At 40.2% G+C, this 17,075-nt stretch overlaps 1 protein-coding gene across 2 annotated transcripts in view; it reads right to left on the bottom strand.

Annotated features, from left to right (window-relative positions):
- The window catches only part of ELMOD1 (ELMO domain containing 1), a 39,856-nt gene that overhangs the window by 10,811 nt on the left and 11,970 nt on the right, over positions 1-17,075 (bottom strand). Inside the window, exons 5-10 of one of the 2 annotated variants that reach the window (XM_029957675.1) lie at positions 13,302-13,431; positions 7,361-7,494; positions 4,936-5,004; positions 4,423-4,446; positions 1,300-1,350; positions 58-191 (exon numbers count right to left, since the gene is read on the bottom strand). In XM_029957675.1, coding sequence (XP_029813535.1) covers positions 58-191; positions 1,300-1,350; positions 4,423-4,446; positions 4,936-5,004; positions 7,361-7,494; positions 13,302-13,431 — 542 coding nt within the window. The remainder of the gene's footprint in view (positions 1-57; positions 192-1,299; positions 1,351-4,422; positions 4,447-4,935; positions 5,005-7,360; positions 7,495-13,301; positions 13,432-17,075) is intronic. The other variant, XM_029957676.1, reaches the window with a different exon arrangement.

The raw sequence follows: 17,075 nt of genomic DNA, 5'->3' as shown, positions 1-17,075 counted from the left end.
TGGCCCTGCATGTAGAGGGTCACAGAAACTGTATTGTTTAAGCAGTAGGACACTTACAGAATGTCTGCTGGAAATGAGACAGGGTTGGAGCTTCTGGGGCAATGTTGTAGAAGTGAGTTTTTAGCGCTCCGCTCACCAGCAGATTATACGCCAGGTCAGTTATATTGATGCCCACGATTGCAAATGAATACCTGTGAAGTGTAAGCCACAAAACCAACGGTGTGTCACATAAGCATTGAAGAGTATAATGTAATTTTCACATTACTTCTAAGTTATCAGACTGGAAGGTTGCTCTTCCCTCCTACCCTATCTGTAACCCTGAATTTTATAACTTATCAAAATTGCCCGTAATGTAACCAAGAGAATTAAGAATCCATATGCTTTGATTTGGTAATTTTATTTCTAAATATATGAAAGAAAAAAATCAGAAACTAAGAGCTTGATACTCAAGGATACTCTTTATAGCATTATTTATAATGGCAAAGACATGGAAGCTATTCAGATATTCTAAAAACCGGTGGTTGGTGAAATAAATTGTGGTAATCTCTCACGATATGTTACAGCCAATAACTAGTGTATTCCTAAAGACTACTTAAGTAGGAAACATGTATAAAACAAGCCAGATTTTATTATGTGCTCACAGATGTGCACAAAAAATAGGCGAGAATGAAATGTCACCAGATATTACTTTGGTATCTTACAGTAATAAGATTGGGGTGGTTTTTTTTTGTTTACTTTCCTATATTTTCTAGATTTTCCATAATGAGTCATATATCACTTTTAAAATGAGGGAGAAATAAGAATCTTAACACTCAGGGTATATTTCCTAGTTCCTTTTCTATATGCTTATCAAGAATTAAATGGAACAGAGTTCTTAAGTCTCTGGGTAACACAAATCCATCACATTAAAAAATAAAAAAAGGAGTTCTACATTCAGCAATGTTTTTGAATCCAAAAGGGAATTAAAATTTTTTAAAAAATTTATATAATCCAATAACCTGATAGTTGATAAAAATCCTTAAAAGAAAACTACCAAATCCAATTCTAAATGATGATTTCTGAAAATCATTCCTGTATAGTTTAACATTTTAAATATTGTCACTTGGTCAAAGGCAAAATAGCACCATAGACCCATACACATAAATCCAAAACCATATAAACACATCCTTTTAAAAGTTCAGCTGGATTATATATTTCCATTCATCATCTTTGTCATCTTTTACAGTGTTCTTAGGACACTTTGTTCTGGTTCTGGTTCCAGCTGACAACTTTTATATATGAATGAAATCCCACACTTACCCAATTGCTTTATCCATCCTTTTCTTCTCCCATTCCACTTTGCTGAATTTGCTGAATAAATGAATAAAATAAGATTTAAGCTCTAATTGGTACTTGTTCTCTTGCAATGTTTATATTAAAACTGTTGACTAGAGGGGCGCCTGGGTGGCTCAGTCGGATAAGCATCCGACTTCAGCTCAGGTCATGATCTCACAGTTCGTGGGTTTGAGCCCCGCATTGGGCTCTGTGCTGACAGTTAGCCAGAGCCTGGAGCCTGTTTCGGATTCTGTGTCTCCCTCTCTCTCTCTGATCCTCCCCTACTCATGCTCGCTCTCGCTCTCCCTCTCTTTCTTCCTCTCTCAAAAATAAATAAAACATTAAAAAAAATAAAAAAACCCTGCTGACTAGATGTCTACAACTCAGTTATCAAACACTAATCCATTTAAACGTTGTCAATTAAAAATCCGCAATAAAATTTAAGTGAAGCTCAGAAATGGGATTATTTAAAGCCCTGCTACTTATCCGCTATTCCCTTTAGTGCGGCAGTAGGAGACAGTCCTTAAGGCCAAACATTAAGGGACTTTTTTATGGGATCATTAATTATCAAATGATACTTTCTCCATGAACCTTTGCCTGCGATGTATGTCTTCTGAGGCTCCCTTGCTCTCTCACGATTCCCCACTGCACTTCCTTTGTTTTTCCACAGCATTTATCCTAGTCAGTCTCTGACATCTGGCTCACACTAGATGCCAAATAAATGTTTACTGATTAAAGAAATAATGAACTAGTGAAAGGAAGGGAGGCAGGGAGGGGGAAGGAAGGATATACAGGCATTTCAAACTCTGACAAGTGCTATGGCATTTCTCTGGCTAAACTAAGGCAGCCAGCCCGTAGCAGTTCAACTGGAATCCATAGTATAATTTAGGCTTCTAAGACTGTAGAGAGGGCTCTCTCACAGACACATTCTGGAAATACTGCCTTGCCTTCCCTTCCCTTGTGGACTTGCTGGTCCTCCCCATTCTCCCCCACTCCGTGCTGCCACTGTTTTGTAAGCAGGACCCATGTCCCACTCTTCTTTGTGGCTAACATAACCCTCATTTCACACTAGAACATGTGGTTAGCATTTGAATTAAATAACATTTAAAAACTAGAGTTACAAACATTTAGCTTCCATCTAAGCAGGGTTCTCTAGAATACACTGCAAACACTACACTAAAAGACATGCATGTAAGACACACAGCACAAGACCACAAAAACATGATACAGCATCGACATTTAACTCTGTGTACTTTCTACTCAGTAAATGACTGGCTGTAATGCAGAGTAACTGCCTTAAATTCCTGTTGAAATATGCCACCTCTTTTCAAAGTGTAACTGCCTACTAGCCAATCAACCAACCAGCCAAAAAGGCATGAGGAGATTTTTACTTAAGAGACTCACATCCAAGTAAAATGAATTAGGTGTGAAATTTAAGAAACTTTATATAGACAAATTTATAAGCACCCATTTTCTCTTAACGAAGCTTTATAAACAGTGTCTCTGCAAGTGCTGAATGAAATTTCTGTCTGCATTGGAAATATAAGAAAGGTCAAATGCTTGCCACTCACTTGATTACCCAGGATACCCCGGCCCAAGCAGAATGAACCCCACTCTTCAAGAAACATAATACAACTACAACTACAACAAATGATCAAGCAGTCAAAATTCTCCTCGTAAACTTGAATCTACTTACATCCCTCAAGTTACTGTGGGACTCAACAGATGGAGGTTTATAAGGGCAGTGATAACAATGTGTGACGATTGCTGAATGATGGAGCGTTCCTTAGTAGGTACCACTGCTGAACACCTGCTATGTTCAGGGCCTCACAAGTGGTTAATATATACTTACTTTAGACACTGGCGAAGGATAGGAGCATTTTCAAAACATTCTGATTTGTGTTTACTGACATTTACCATGAATTTGAAGTGATTAATATTTGAACATCATCTCCTCAATTCTTTGGTAACTTGAGGGACAAAGCACGTAGCTTTAGGTACATGCGGACACTACTCTCTTCTTAAATAAGAGTATTCACACAAACTTTCAAGTACATCCTCTCTGATGGTTGACACACGAGATAAAACTATAAATCCTTTCTTTGAGAATGGCTCACAGGTAAAATTCACCCTCTAATGATTAATCAAAAAGTATTTTAAGCTTCTTACCACTTCCCAAAGACCATGGAGGATTCGTGTATTTTTGCTGATGCTCTTCGAGGAATACCTGAGTCTATATGCAGACTCCCCAGACAATTTTAATTAGAGGGAGTTCAGAGTCTCTACATTATAGAAATATGCAATTCAGAAAATGCAGTTAAAATAAAATAGCTTGATTTTAACCTTATAATGTATCAAGAAAGAGCTAAGTGATCTTACTGTTTTTCTCAAAGTATATAAAAGGAAAAGAAAATGAAAATGTAATCATCTAAAAAGATTATAAATACTAATTGAAAAGTATAGTGAAATTTAATGAACCTTGGGCAAATGAAGCTAGAATAAGTATAATAGTAGGGTGGTGGGGGAAAAGTCAAGCCATTTTGAATTTTTGAGAATGGTATCATAAATTTTTGAATTTATTTATTAAATATGAACACTAACAAGCAACTTGGCATGCTAAGGAGAAAAAGGTGATACCAAAACATGGCTGCAAAATATCAGAACTCCTTATTTATAGTAAGTAAAGTATATATATAGTAACTACTATATATAGTGAATTAAGTATTTAATAATGAAATTAGATTAATAGAAGAGCACAACTGCTCTGTGCAACGAAACTCCCAAGTACAATGCCCCTCTCTGGGGAGCAGCGAAGGTCCCAGCACGTGTGGACACGTGTTCGGCCCTGAGTCTGGCTGTGTTCAACGTGCTTCTCCGAGCAGGGAGAGCCATGGCTGTAGGAGGCTCTACGATTTTCTGTTAGGTTGGTCTACCCTGGTTTTCCTTCACTAAAAAACTCACATTTAATGAAGGATATTAGATAAAAAGTTGGGAAATGTTTGTTTTTGAAATTTTTTCATGAGTTTGTATTGATTTAAAAACTCTTACTGATACTTATTCTAAAATGAAATAAAAGCAACAAAACACAAAAGCAAACAAAAAAAATACCTTGTTTCCTCTTTAGTGATATCCCTTCATGTAATCAGTTAAAGAAAAAAGTTTAGGAAGGTAAATGAAAATGCAAAATATTTAGACTCTAGATTTTTACCAAGAAAACTAAAAGAGCCTCAGCATCCCAGACTTTCTCACAGGGCCCCTGGCCTCGTGGCTCCCGCTCTCCCCTCTGTTGCCCCATCTGCTCCTGGTCTCCGAAATACTGGTCCAGACCCTGCTCTCTCCTCCTTCCGCTTACTCTTCCGGGCGGTAGTGATGTCGTCAGTCCTGTAAATACTCCTCTCCCCTGCACCCGGCACGGTGCCACGGTCCGTCCGGAGTCCCGTAACGAGCACCTGCAGGTTTGACCCTCCTATTCAGTATCTGTCCAGACGGCTCGTGGGAAAGAGCTTGAAGCCTCACTTGCGGTGGGCGATGCCCCCGAGAATCTCCCCAGCATAGCTATGACAGAGAAGTTCCTTCTGCCTAATCCGCAAGCCTCGTCCAGCTTTGATTTTCAGCAATTACCTGCATTTTGGATGAAGAGAGTCAGAGAGGACTTGCTGGGCTGCCGCAGCGTCTCTTTCCGCAAAGTACCTGTAGTTGGGGGGGAAGAAAACCACAGCTCCGTTCCTGCTCAAGGCACTCAGCAGTTTTGGGCTCAGAGTTTACCACTTGCTTCAGCTCTTCCAGAGAATGGACAGCTTTTCATAACGGAATTTTCCAAATATAATGACAGTATAGTCAGGTACTTATATCCAGTGGGTCTGAAATTTTAGTTACGATCTTTGCCTTTCCCCAGGGAGGTAAGAATATTTGTAGTAAGGGTATAGACGGGGGTGGGACAAGGCCCCTCAGAAGGCAGAAGTGGCCTGGAGGGAGAGACAGGTGCAGAGGCTGTGACAGCCAAGGGGCAGAAAGAGGAAGAGATAGAGGAGGTGAGACCATGTGCTTCAAGTGCATTTTTCTTGGAGAATATTCATAGAGTATTTGAATTCTGGATGGGTGGAAAGTATCTCATGGTGCTGAAACAAAATTCTTTCTTGCGGGGAAGAGGGCAATGTGAAGTTTCCTAAAAATACACAGTTATATACCTTCTAAAACACATCACAGAAAGTACTTCATAAAGACAGTAACAAAATGAAACACTAGCATATGTTGTTTAATTTGACGTGTATGTATTTCCCATGTAAAATCTGAAGCCTAAAACAAGCTCTCAAAAAACTTCAAACCACTGTCAGCAGTTTTAAAACACAGTTTCATTATTAATGAAATTGAGCCTCTTTTCATACTTTTGTTGGCCGTCTAGGTTTCCTGTTTCGTGTTTTATGTGTTCATATTTTTTTGGCCCAGCATATCTAAAGATGTCTTTAAACAAATAAGACAAATAACCCTATAGAGAATAATATACTGATCAGGAGCCTCCGTCACTTACGTGAGTGTCAGCCTTGGTTCGTCTTTTCATTTTGTTTATGGTGGTTTATCTTACAGAAGTGTTTAATTCAGTAATTAATTTTTTAATGTTTATTTTTTTGTGAGACAGACACAAGGTGTGAGCAGAGAAGGGGCAGAGAGAGAGGCACAGAATCTGAAGCAGGTTCCAGGCTCTGAGAGCCTGACGTGGGGCTTGAACTCATGAACCATGAGATCATGACCTGAACCGAAGTCAGACACTTAACCAACTGAGCCACCCAGGTGCCCCAGGCTTAGTTTCTTTGAAAAATATATTACTCTCCTCACTAATAGGATGGTAGCATAGGACAAAGAACCAATTTAAAAGGAATCCCTTTGGCTTGAAAAATAATGACTAAATATGACTTAATTTAAACATGAAAAAATAATGAGCACAATTATTTGAATTTTAACAACCATATAAGAACCAGAAATTAAAAATGATATTTAAAAAACAAAGCCAAAAGGTAGTTTTTGATCACTAACAAGGCAACTAGGGCACCAACTCCTTCCTCGCTCTGAAAATCGGCAACTAAATAGAAAAATTTGAGCATCCGTCCTGCCTAAATTTTACAGAAACTAAATAACCATAGTTGATGAAAGAAACTGAGTCTTTACAGAACTCCAGCCAGCAACTATTGGACAAATCACAGAATTGGAAAAGCACTTTTTGCACAGTTAATTCGTCGGTCCAGGGAAGATCTGAAGGATGAGATAATCAGATAAAGGGCTGATGGGGGGACTTTACATGGAGCCACCGATCTATCTCAGCTCAGGACTGAGGAGAGGACACTGTACCTGAACCTGTTCAGGCCTCCCCAGATTCCCTCCGATTTTCAGGAAATCCAGGCCATGGGACATTTTGGAGGACAGCTCACCTGGAACCTTGCACAAATTAGTGACCCTGGGAAGGGGCAAAAGGAGAGGGCACATGGGGAGAGATGTAATAATCCAGTGCGACGTGTATGGGTCTCGTATGGATTAGAGGAAACCGGCCCTAAAAAGACATTGTTTGAGGGAGCTGGGGAATACGGACTGGATACAGATGACACCAAGCAACCACTGTTAATAGACGGTAACCCTGAGTTTTCAGAGCTACATACTGAAATATGAGGTGAAGTGACAAACAGTACAGGATTTTCATTAAGATGCTTCTGCCAAAAAAAGTGAGCGTTGTATTTCAAAACCCTGATATTTACCACACCTGGGCAGTAGAAGGGATTCTGGAGTCTTCCTTGTGGTTTTGTACACACTTAAACTTTTTCATAAAACAAAATTAAAAAGAAAAACATTTGAGATCAATTTATAAAACACAATGAAGTTTGCCAAAGAAAAGGAAGATGAAAATACCTTTTCGAAGTTTAAGAACCTGAGTTATCATCAGAGGAGGTCAGTGTTTCCTTGGAGTTTTCTGTGGAGTGGCTTTCGGAACTAGTAACTTTTTCATTTGCACGTGACCACAACATCACTTATCAATACGTGACCTTCTCCATTTACTTACTGCAAATTGTATAGGCCCAGAAGTCCCATTCCTCGGAAATCTGTTTTAGGATCATCTCCTTGGAAACCAATTTCACACCACTGCTTAGAAATCCGAGATTCCAGCGGGGTATTAGGCTTCAAGAATTTCCATAACTGGAAGACAAGACAGAACATTAGCCTGTTGATACAAACACAAATATTCTTTCCTATTGGCTCAAATTTTGTATATGATATTATTAGAAGGAACTTTACAAAGCTGAATATATGCAAATACGGTACAGTTAAAGGTTTGATGGTATTTCACTTATCTGTGGCAGCAGTTCTCAATGTGGTCTGAAGGCCCCCGGGAGGGATTCCCAAGACCTTCTCAAAGGGGCTGGGAGGTAAAGACCATATCATAATAAAACTAAGAAATTATTTGTCTTTTCCCTCTTATCCCATAAGTATATGGTGGAATTTTCCAGAGGCTGCATGACATGTGATGATGTCATTACCCTGGTGGTTATGGAATGTGTCCTTGTATATTTTAGTGTTTTCCATCTTTCTGATTTCATTTCTAATAAAAAATAGAACTATATAATCTCACACAAAAGGTCCTCAAAAATGTTTAAGAGAATGAAGATGAAGGGCAAAAAGGGGAAAATGTGAGGCCATGTATTTAAATTATCAGAAAATTGCTACCTAACCCTATAGCAAATTTTTTGTAGCATTATTAACAAAAAGAAAAGCGGGCTGGCTTGAGTTTCCTTTCTCACCTGCAACAGAGGAGAAAGTAAATAAGCGTCACCTGCTGGATGATGGAAGCTCAGTCATGCTTGTGAACAAACCTCAAAATATATGACCATTTTTGAGAGTTACCAAAGGGAATTTTGATTCCAGTTATATATTAATTGGCAAATATAAACTCTAAACATTATGCTCTTCATGTCTTATAAACTGGTTTATTTTCTAGGTTTTCTAAAGAAAGACAGATTCAGCACATACTATTACTTGAGAAAGAGACCCTCAGCTATATAAATATAGAATGCTCAAACTATTAGTTCTGATACATAGAGATGGGCATATAAGCAAATTTACTATTTAGACCAAAAATAATACTTTATATTTTATCTTTATTATAGACAAGGACAAATACAAATGTAAAATTTTCATAGTAGTATTTCAGACATAATTCAACTTTTAAAAAAATGTTTATTTTTTGAGAGAGTGCGAGCAGGGAGGGGCACAGAAAGGGGGACACAGGAACCAAAGTGGACTCTGCGCTGACAGGCTGACAGATCGGATGTGACCTGAGCTGAAGTTGGAGACCCAACTGACTGAGCCACCCAGGTGCTCCCATCATTCAATTTTGAAATTACTTAATCTATGTTACATGGATTTTAAATCTTATAGAGAACAGTAATACACAAATGGCTTGCTTTATAGTAAATTGTCACACATCGGACATAGTATAGAACATAATATTCGATGACAGGAAACACTAACCAAAAAAGGATATAATTCAAGGGACACATTATGTTAGTATCACAACAGAGAAATGCAGTCTAAACTATGAGAGGGGCGCCCGGGCGGCTCAGGTGGTTCAGTGCCCGACTCCTGACTTTGGCTCAGGTCATGATCTCAGTTTGTGAGATCCAGCCCTGCGTCGGGCTTGGTGCTGAGCCTGGAGGCTGCTTGGGATTCTCTCTCTTTCCCTCACTCTCTGCCCCTTCCCCCTCAAATAAATAAACATTTAAAAAATAAATAAATGGTGAGAGAAAATTTTCGGAGGAAAGAAAGTAAATCTACCATGCTTGAAAGCTAAGGGGCAAATGTGAGCGAGAACACCTTCTATCACCAGATGAGAATTCGCCAGTGCTCTGCATTCATCAGGACAGACAATGTTTGAGTTCAACACAAGAGTACTAAGACATGAGAGGAAAGGTCTCCTTTTAAAACTCCTCTCGGAACTTATTTGGTTATTATCACTATGAAAAAAAGCAAGAACAAAAGGAAACAGTTGTAAAGCTCATCACACTCATTCGACTAATCATTTGAAGCAAGTTCAGGGCCCTGTATAGTTTAAAGGTCTCCGGTTTCACGGAGTGGAGCGAAATGCAAACGGGAACATTTCATTTCCACAGACAGGTTACAAACCTCATTCACTGGGGGAATACTTAGTTTAGGGGAGTAAGAAGTTGGAATAATAAAATGCTTAAAAAAGAAATTCCATTTTAATAATTTTATGTATCACGACAGATTAGAGCAATGGCTAAAAAGTGTTCTTATGTTCTTAGTCCTGTCTGCTTTAATAAAGGTCACTTTCTCAGAAAATCAAAGTCAATTGTGCTAAAGTCCTGATAGAAGTGCTGCCGTGGCTGTATTCCCTGCGAGAACGCTTGAGCTCCTGAATTCTCTTCGGACAGACAGGCTCCTCTCTGAAAACGCAAGCGTCCAGGCAGGGTGCTCCCGAAGGATGAGGACATTTCTTGCACGCAGGGAGCCCATCAGAAATCGGAACGGAGGCGCGGGCCTCTGAGGGGCGCGCTCTGAGAGGTTCAGCCGTCCAACTTGTGCTGCTGGCAGTGGAGTTATGAGGAGGCCGCCTGTCAGGGCAGGAGACCGGAGGCAGAGAGGGCGATTCCCGTGCCAGACGACAGGCTGGGTGTGGAAGCCACACCGAGTCAGACCATCCTCATCACGGCCCCGGCTCTGTTTAACTGTGTTCCCTTTGCACTGAGCCTTTGACACAAGCTTGTTTGAGCACTTCCGCCCCGACTCGGTCGGCTGCAGAGTGGCAAGGGCAGGGCCACCTGTGGCTCAGTTCGTCAAGCGTACACAGCTTGATTCCGGCTCAGGTCATGGTCTCACGGTTCCTGAGTTCGAGCCCTGCGTCGGGCTCTGCACTGACAGCTTGGATTCTCTCTCTCCCTTCTCTCTCTGCCACCTCCCTCACACACTCTCTTTCTCTCTCTCTAAATACATAAACAGTTTTAAAAAAAGAAGAGCAAGGACGAGGCCATTTGTCTGTCCATCCATTCATTTGAGGAGGAGCCTTTTCACCAAGGCCACCATGGGATTATCTCTTCCCAACAAGTGATGATCTTTTAATTCTGGGCTATATTTTTTTCTATTAAGTACATGAATCCACCTAAAATTTTCCTTTTATTATTTATGTGGTTTAGCAAATGTTTAATAGAAATTTCCATTTGAATAACTGATAATGGACAGCGCTATATGAACATAAAGTGATATTCATTTTCGTCTCAGCCTATGTTTAAATGATCTTAAAATCCAGATTTTTATATTTTAGGACTCTGCGTATAAGCACTGATGATGGTCTCCCATGTTTATAAATCAAAGCACTTAAACAATATGGCTAATAGATTACCTGAGCTTCTTAATGAGGGGTTGGCAAACTTTGTAAAGGGCTAGATATTAAATATTTTAGGCTTTGGTGGCCATGTGCTCACCGCTCCAATTACTTATGCCATTGTAGTACAAAAGCACTACATACATCAATGAGTAGACGTATTCCAGCAAAACTTTATTTACAAAAATGCGTGGCAGGCAGATTTGGCCTACAGGCTTTAGTTTGCTGACTATTGTCTTAAACAGTTTTATGAAGTAGGTAACAAGGGTATTACTACCCATCTTAAAGATGAAGAAACCAAGATCAGGCAGTTCAGCACAAACTGTTTGCTAGCCTGTGGCAAGAGAAATGGGAACAAGCCACGGTTTCCCCCTCGGGAGGCAGTGCAGTGCAGTAGTGTGGAGCCCTTCCTAACTATGTGAGCTTGCGCAGTACGTAACTGCCCGCCCCATTCTCCTTATCGGAAAATGGGGATAATAGATATATCTCACCAGGAGGTCACAGTGACCGTTAAATGAAATAACGTTGTCAAATGTTTACTCTAAAGATTAACATGTGCCAAACATTCACTGAATGTTTTATGATTACTGTTTTAATATCATACTTGGAATTTGAATAAACCGATGTCGAGAATAAGGATCCCACTCCTAGGTGTTCTTGGGGAGACTAGAGAAGATTTCAAAATTGCATGAATAAGGATTTCCAAAAAGAGCTGGCTTTTGCGGTGAGAATGGGTAATAGAGGAGACGGAGTGAGCTGGGATGGCATGCCTATTCTGCGTCCGCTGAATGACCCAGTGTGGCAGAAACAGGAGACAGAGATTGGAAAGGGTCCAGAATGCCATGGGAAGAAGCATGGGCTTTATTGTCAGACACAGGGAGCCTGAAGTTTTTTAACCTAGGGAATAACCTGACTCGGCAATCCCTCCAGCAGCAACCCAAGCTGAGGATGAATCTAGAATAAGCTGGTGGGCATGGAAATCATTTTGAGGGATCTGTATGGATAGTGATTTTTGTAGATGCATACATAGTATCTCCCAAGTTGGATTGCAAGCCACTTGCAGGTAAAAAAGATGCCTTTCTTCAAAGTGCTTGGCACAGTAGTGGATGGTCCTTGCTTTATAACTTATTGGCTGTATGGATCAGAATCTGGACTGAAATGCTTGTAGTTTGCTCAGCTGTAAAGATACCAACCATCACCTTGCTTACCTCTTATAGCTGTGACAATAAAAAATAACACAAAATCAAATCATGACCACAGATAAATGGTATGTCATAAAGTTCGCAACTTTTAGCATCTAAAGAACCACAGTGATTCACGCATTCACCCATATTTGTTGAAAACCTGCTGTATGCCAGCACACAAACAGGTCAGCTAAGACAGAGCACGGCAGGCACCCAAATGTCGATTCCGAAGGCACCACGGCGCTCTGAGGAACAGTTCAGCTGCTGTGGCCACTCTGTTAGTTCCATCATCGTGTTCCTCTTTCATTCACTCTTATTTCTCACCTTGAGGTCATTTTAATTGAATCTGACTACTTCTACCAGAACATAGAATGAAAAAGGCAATAAAAGGAAATGAAGTTTATGTAGCCCAGTAGGTTAGGTAAATTTAAGCAGAGCAGAAAGGGAAGAAGAAAAACTACTGCAAAGAATAAGACTTCTTTAAGTTTTAGGGATTCACATCAGAGATAGCACGAATTAGCAGAGACAAGTGAGTCGTCTGCTTACATGTTTACGTACACAAAAGCAGGATATATTAAAATTATGGCTCCTAGGGACATTTTTCAATAAAATAAAGTTAAGGCAGTTAAGCAAATGTCATCTTCCAATTTCATTAGTGTCTTTTTGTATTCTAACAAAGACAAGGAAGCACTCCGTCTTAAAAAGCATCTGTTTTCAGAAGTGAATTGAGAATATATTTTAGATGAATAGTTCTGAAGGTTGGTCTTAATTTCTTAAGCTCCAGATTCAGTGTTGAGGTCAAGTTTTACTGGCATTTCATAAAGCACCACCAGATCATATAAGATTTTTAAGGTTTTGCTTGGACAGCCAGAAGAAGTCCTCATAACTGTATATTGTGCTTGTAACAGTTTTAATAAACCAGATATAAACCTTAACCTCCTCTTCTAATACTCTCCAAGTTACATGAATAAATAATCAGCAATAAGATCTTAGGTAATTTCCCAAGGGGGCTATTGCTGAAACAGAAACCAGCTTCATCATCTTTGATGTCTATTAAAAGTCATAAATGGAAATCCCAGGTCACTCTTGGACAAGTGCTGTTTCTCCTCCTGGCTTTCAATACCGCTAAACAGCCTAAACATGAGCCACATACGAGAGCTCAAAGAAATCACCTCTGATGCTCTCAGATTACCAAAAAAAAAAAAAAAAGACTTTACATTTAACTTCTCCCATGAGTGTCCTCATGAACAGTTTACCTCCCACATCTGAACCAGCAAGAAGAGTAGGCTTTACCAACCAGGCACAGTGCCCATGTCTTACTCATCTTTGTACCCTCCCCGTCTGAGCAGTGTCTAGCACTTAGCAGGTGCTTGGCGGACATCAGCTGACCTAAGTGGAGGACTGAAAAGTGTCTGAGGTCTAACCTTCAACAGCATTTCTTCATGTTGGGGGTTATCAGAATCATAGGGTTCTCTGCGCAGTTTTTCCACATCTGCAATAAGGTTTCTGTAGCCAACAATTTGCAGGAGGCAAGCCTGAAGAGAGATCCCCAACCTAAGGTGTTCAAAAACAGAAGAAACACATGTGAGGAGAAACAAAATACTGGTTCTCTGGTTGTGTGCACAATAGGACTTTTCATATTAATATCATATTGAGGAAATATGGGATGTATTTATTCATTTATTTTCTTCAAATTTTTGTTTAAATTCTAGTTAGCATACAGTGCAGTATGGGTTTCAGGAGTAGAATTCAGTGATTCATCACTTACATAGAGCACCCAGTGCTCATCATAAGTGCCCTCCTTAATACCTGTCACCTATCTAGCCCATCCCCCACCTCCCGCCACCAACCCTCAGTCACATGGGGTATATTGAATTGAAGCCCAGTTTTTGTATCTTTCTTTCCTTCTTTCTCTTTCTTCCTTCCTTTCTTTCTCCTTTCTCTTTGTTTTTCTCCTTCCTTCTTTCTCTTTCCTTTCTTTCCGTGGACATAAAGCCATATTTAGTTTACTTAGAAAAATAAAGGAATGTAACATTTCCCGTGCTGGTCTCATAACAACTTCTTGCTTGAGTAGAAGCCCAGTTTTTCACCAGAGCTCCACATGGACAGTTGGAGAACTTGGCTAAAAGTTACCTCTCATTCTGGCCATTTCTTAAGTTGCAACAATATGGCTTTAAAAACAAGGGAGTTCTTTTTGCAGGTGACTTAAGTAAGATGCAGAAAGTATCGGTGATAAGGAGTTCTCAGGGACCCAGTAGCCCCGCCCCCGCCAGGTGGTGTATGGGGAGCGGTGTGAGAGAGAGACAGCCCTCAGGGGTGAGAAGAGTTCACACCACCACAGAATAACACAGGTGCCTCTGCTTGGGAGCATCCCTGAGAGATGAGGCAACGCCAAGAGGAAGAGCTGACTACTCTGCAGAATTTCCCACTCCATTCTGACTCGCTCTTGGTCTGAAGCCTTTTTCTCATGCTGAAACAAAATGTGCGTTCCTTATTACCAGGTGGTCCAAATTTTGTTCTCTGAGCAAATCTATTTCCAACCCTCCCCTGCCATGATTGTTTATTTTAAGATAGCGATTCCCTCTTCTGGTCTGATCTTCGGTGCTTAAAAAAATGCCCTATTCCTTCAATTTCCTCTCACGGGACATGGTTTTCACAGGTTTTACCGTCTTGCACAGTCTTCTGTGAATGGATACTGTTTGAATAACAGCCCCCTCAAAATACATCACCTGGACAGAAAACAGTCTGGCAAGTGTGATGCACGAAGGATCACTGACTACTTCCTGTGATCACAACACGGCAGGTGAAACAGGGTCTCCTTCAGTCACAGAACACCTTTATCAAACAGGTGGCTGAATCCTGACCAAGATCCTTGTTCATATAAACTAGTGTCATGCAAATTAGTCTTCCATGCTTGTTTGATGGCATTTTTAAATGTAAAGGTAGACTTCACATTTATGTATTCCTCTTCAGTTTCTTAATAGGCACTTTTGTGGCTCAAAGATCATTGAACATTGGCAATTTCATGAGATTCCACCCAGTTACTGTCCAAATACACTCCTACTCCTAAATTACACACTAAACTTGAGCATTTTTGTTGTGGTGGTTCATATAATCATGATTATCTTTTTTTTTTTTTTTTAAGGAGAAAATGAGATGTTTCTAGGTTAAGTCTAACACTGGGAGCCACAGAGAATTACATCTTAGGATGGCATACCTATTCCACACTTGGAGTGCAGGGTCAGATAATCCAAATATGAAACTTAAATAAACTGAATGTTCAGTGAAATGGCCGTTATAATTATTTGTTACCATAGCACCAAAGAACCGAGTGAGCTTTGAATTGAGGAAAAGGGCACGGCGGCACTGGTTACCCAGAGAATTGGTGTAGGCCCGAGAGGAGACTTTGTTTTGAGGAAGAGAGCAAGAGAAGTAAAACAGATGGAACCAGAGGGGCCAATTACATCTTTACTGTAGTCATTTCTCAACTTGAAGAAAAATGTAATTAAAATGTGGTTAAAATTACAGAAGCAGCCCAAGTGTCCACCGGTAGATGAAGGGGTAAAGAACATGTGGTACATAAATAGAGTACTACTCAGCCATAAAAAGGATGAGCCCCATCGCTTCTCGGCCTTTTGGCTAAGATCAAGTGTAAAAAGGATGAGACCTTGCCATTTACAACAACAGGGATGCATCTAGAGAGTATGAGACTAAGTGAAAGAGAGAGGGGCGCCTGGCCGGCTCAGTCGGTTAAGCATCCGACTCTTGATCTCAGCTTGGGTCGTGATCTCACAGTTGATGGGACTGAGCCCATGTCAGGCTCTGCACTGAAAGTGTGGAGCCTTCTTGGGACTCTCTTTTTTGGCTCCTCCCCTGCTTTCACTCTCAAAATAAATAAGTAAACTTAAAAAAGTCAGACAAAAACAAATACTATATGATTTCACTCATATGTGGAATTTAAGAAACCAAACAAAGGGAAAAAAAAAAGAGACCAACCAATAGGTACACCTGAAACTGGTATGATACTGTATGTTAACTACACTGGAGTTAAAACAAGAAGTGTGGTTAACAGAAATAATGGCTTGAAAAGTTATAAAATATGTCCCTCAACCCTATTTCCTGATTTTTTCCCAGAAACTTAATTTCAAAAAATCACATTTTGTCATGTCAGTGTAGAAAAAAAGCACTGAAGTCCATACTAAGATGTGAAAACATAGGCTATTGCCTATAAGGGTTTTTTCCCCCTAAAGGAAATCAAACGAATAGATGGCAGGGAAATGCTTCTTGAATGGAACATAACCTTCACAGAAGAGACAGAAAAGATTTGCTGTTAAATCTCACCCAATCTCCAGATATGATTGGGAGTCTCATATATCCCGTGCCCAACTGCACTCTTAAATTTTTGGTTCAACTTAGTTTAATATGAATTGCCGTCTTATCACCTTCCGAAAGAAATAAAATATGTGTCAGAGGTTTCAAAAAGACATTTGCTGTAAATTAAATCACCCTTAATGACTGAACAGGGAACAGACAGCTAATTAGCTGGGGTGTCTGAGGAAGAATGCTGTGGAGACCACGTGGAGATGGAGTCTGTGATGAGCCCCAATTAGTCCCCAGAATCCCTCCAAGAGACAGACCTATGCAGAGCTTGCTCTGACATTCCCTTCAACCACAGCTCCCCGTCTTTGGCAATTAAAAGCCTTTCTCAGCGATAACATGTGAAGTTCCCGCCTATCACATCTAAATGACAGGTTGATTGTTACCTACCTAAACTGTCTCTAAATATATCTGCACCAGAATCTATCCTACCCAACATCCTTAGCCCAAAATTTCACTGAAAAGCTCCTGTACCCGATGGAAAATATAAAGCTAATTTTAAACATCACGTACAATGCCAAATGCATTTTAATATTTCCAAGATGAGATGACTAAATCACAAAGTTCTGAAGCCTCCATATAAAAGCCATCTATCCCTCCCACACATGCCAGTCTCCTTGACAAGCATGCAGGAACCGTCTCCAACGTTACCAGCCTGTCATAAACGGGAGGGATGGTTTTGGTGGAGCACAATCTGCTTAGGCACATTTACTGTTCATGTAAAATCAGTGTCGCACAGAGTGCTCGTTGGTAAATGGGCTCCCTTGATTTCATGCTCTGATAGGGCATCCATCAGATTTCTCACATTCATGGCATCTCAC

Source organism: Suricata suricatta, chromosome 11, assembly GCF_006229205.1.
Source record: "Suricata suricatta isolate VVHF042 chromosome 11, meerkat_22Aug2017_6uvM2_HiC, whole genome shotgun sequence".
NCBI lineage: Eukaryota > Metazoa > Chordata > Mammalia > Carnivora > Herpestidae > Suricata > Suricata suricatta.
The sequence above is the reverse complement of the archived record's forward strand: the minus strand, read 5'-3'. Positions and strand labels throughout refer to the sequence as shown.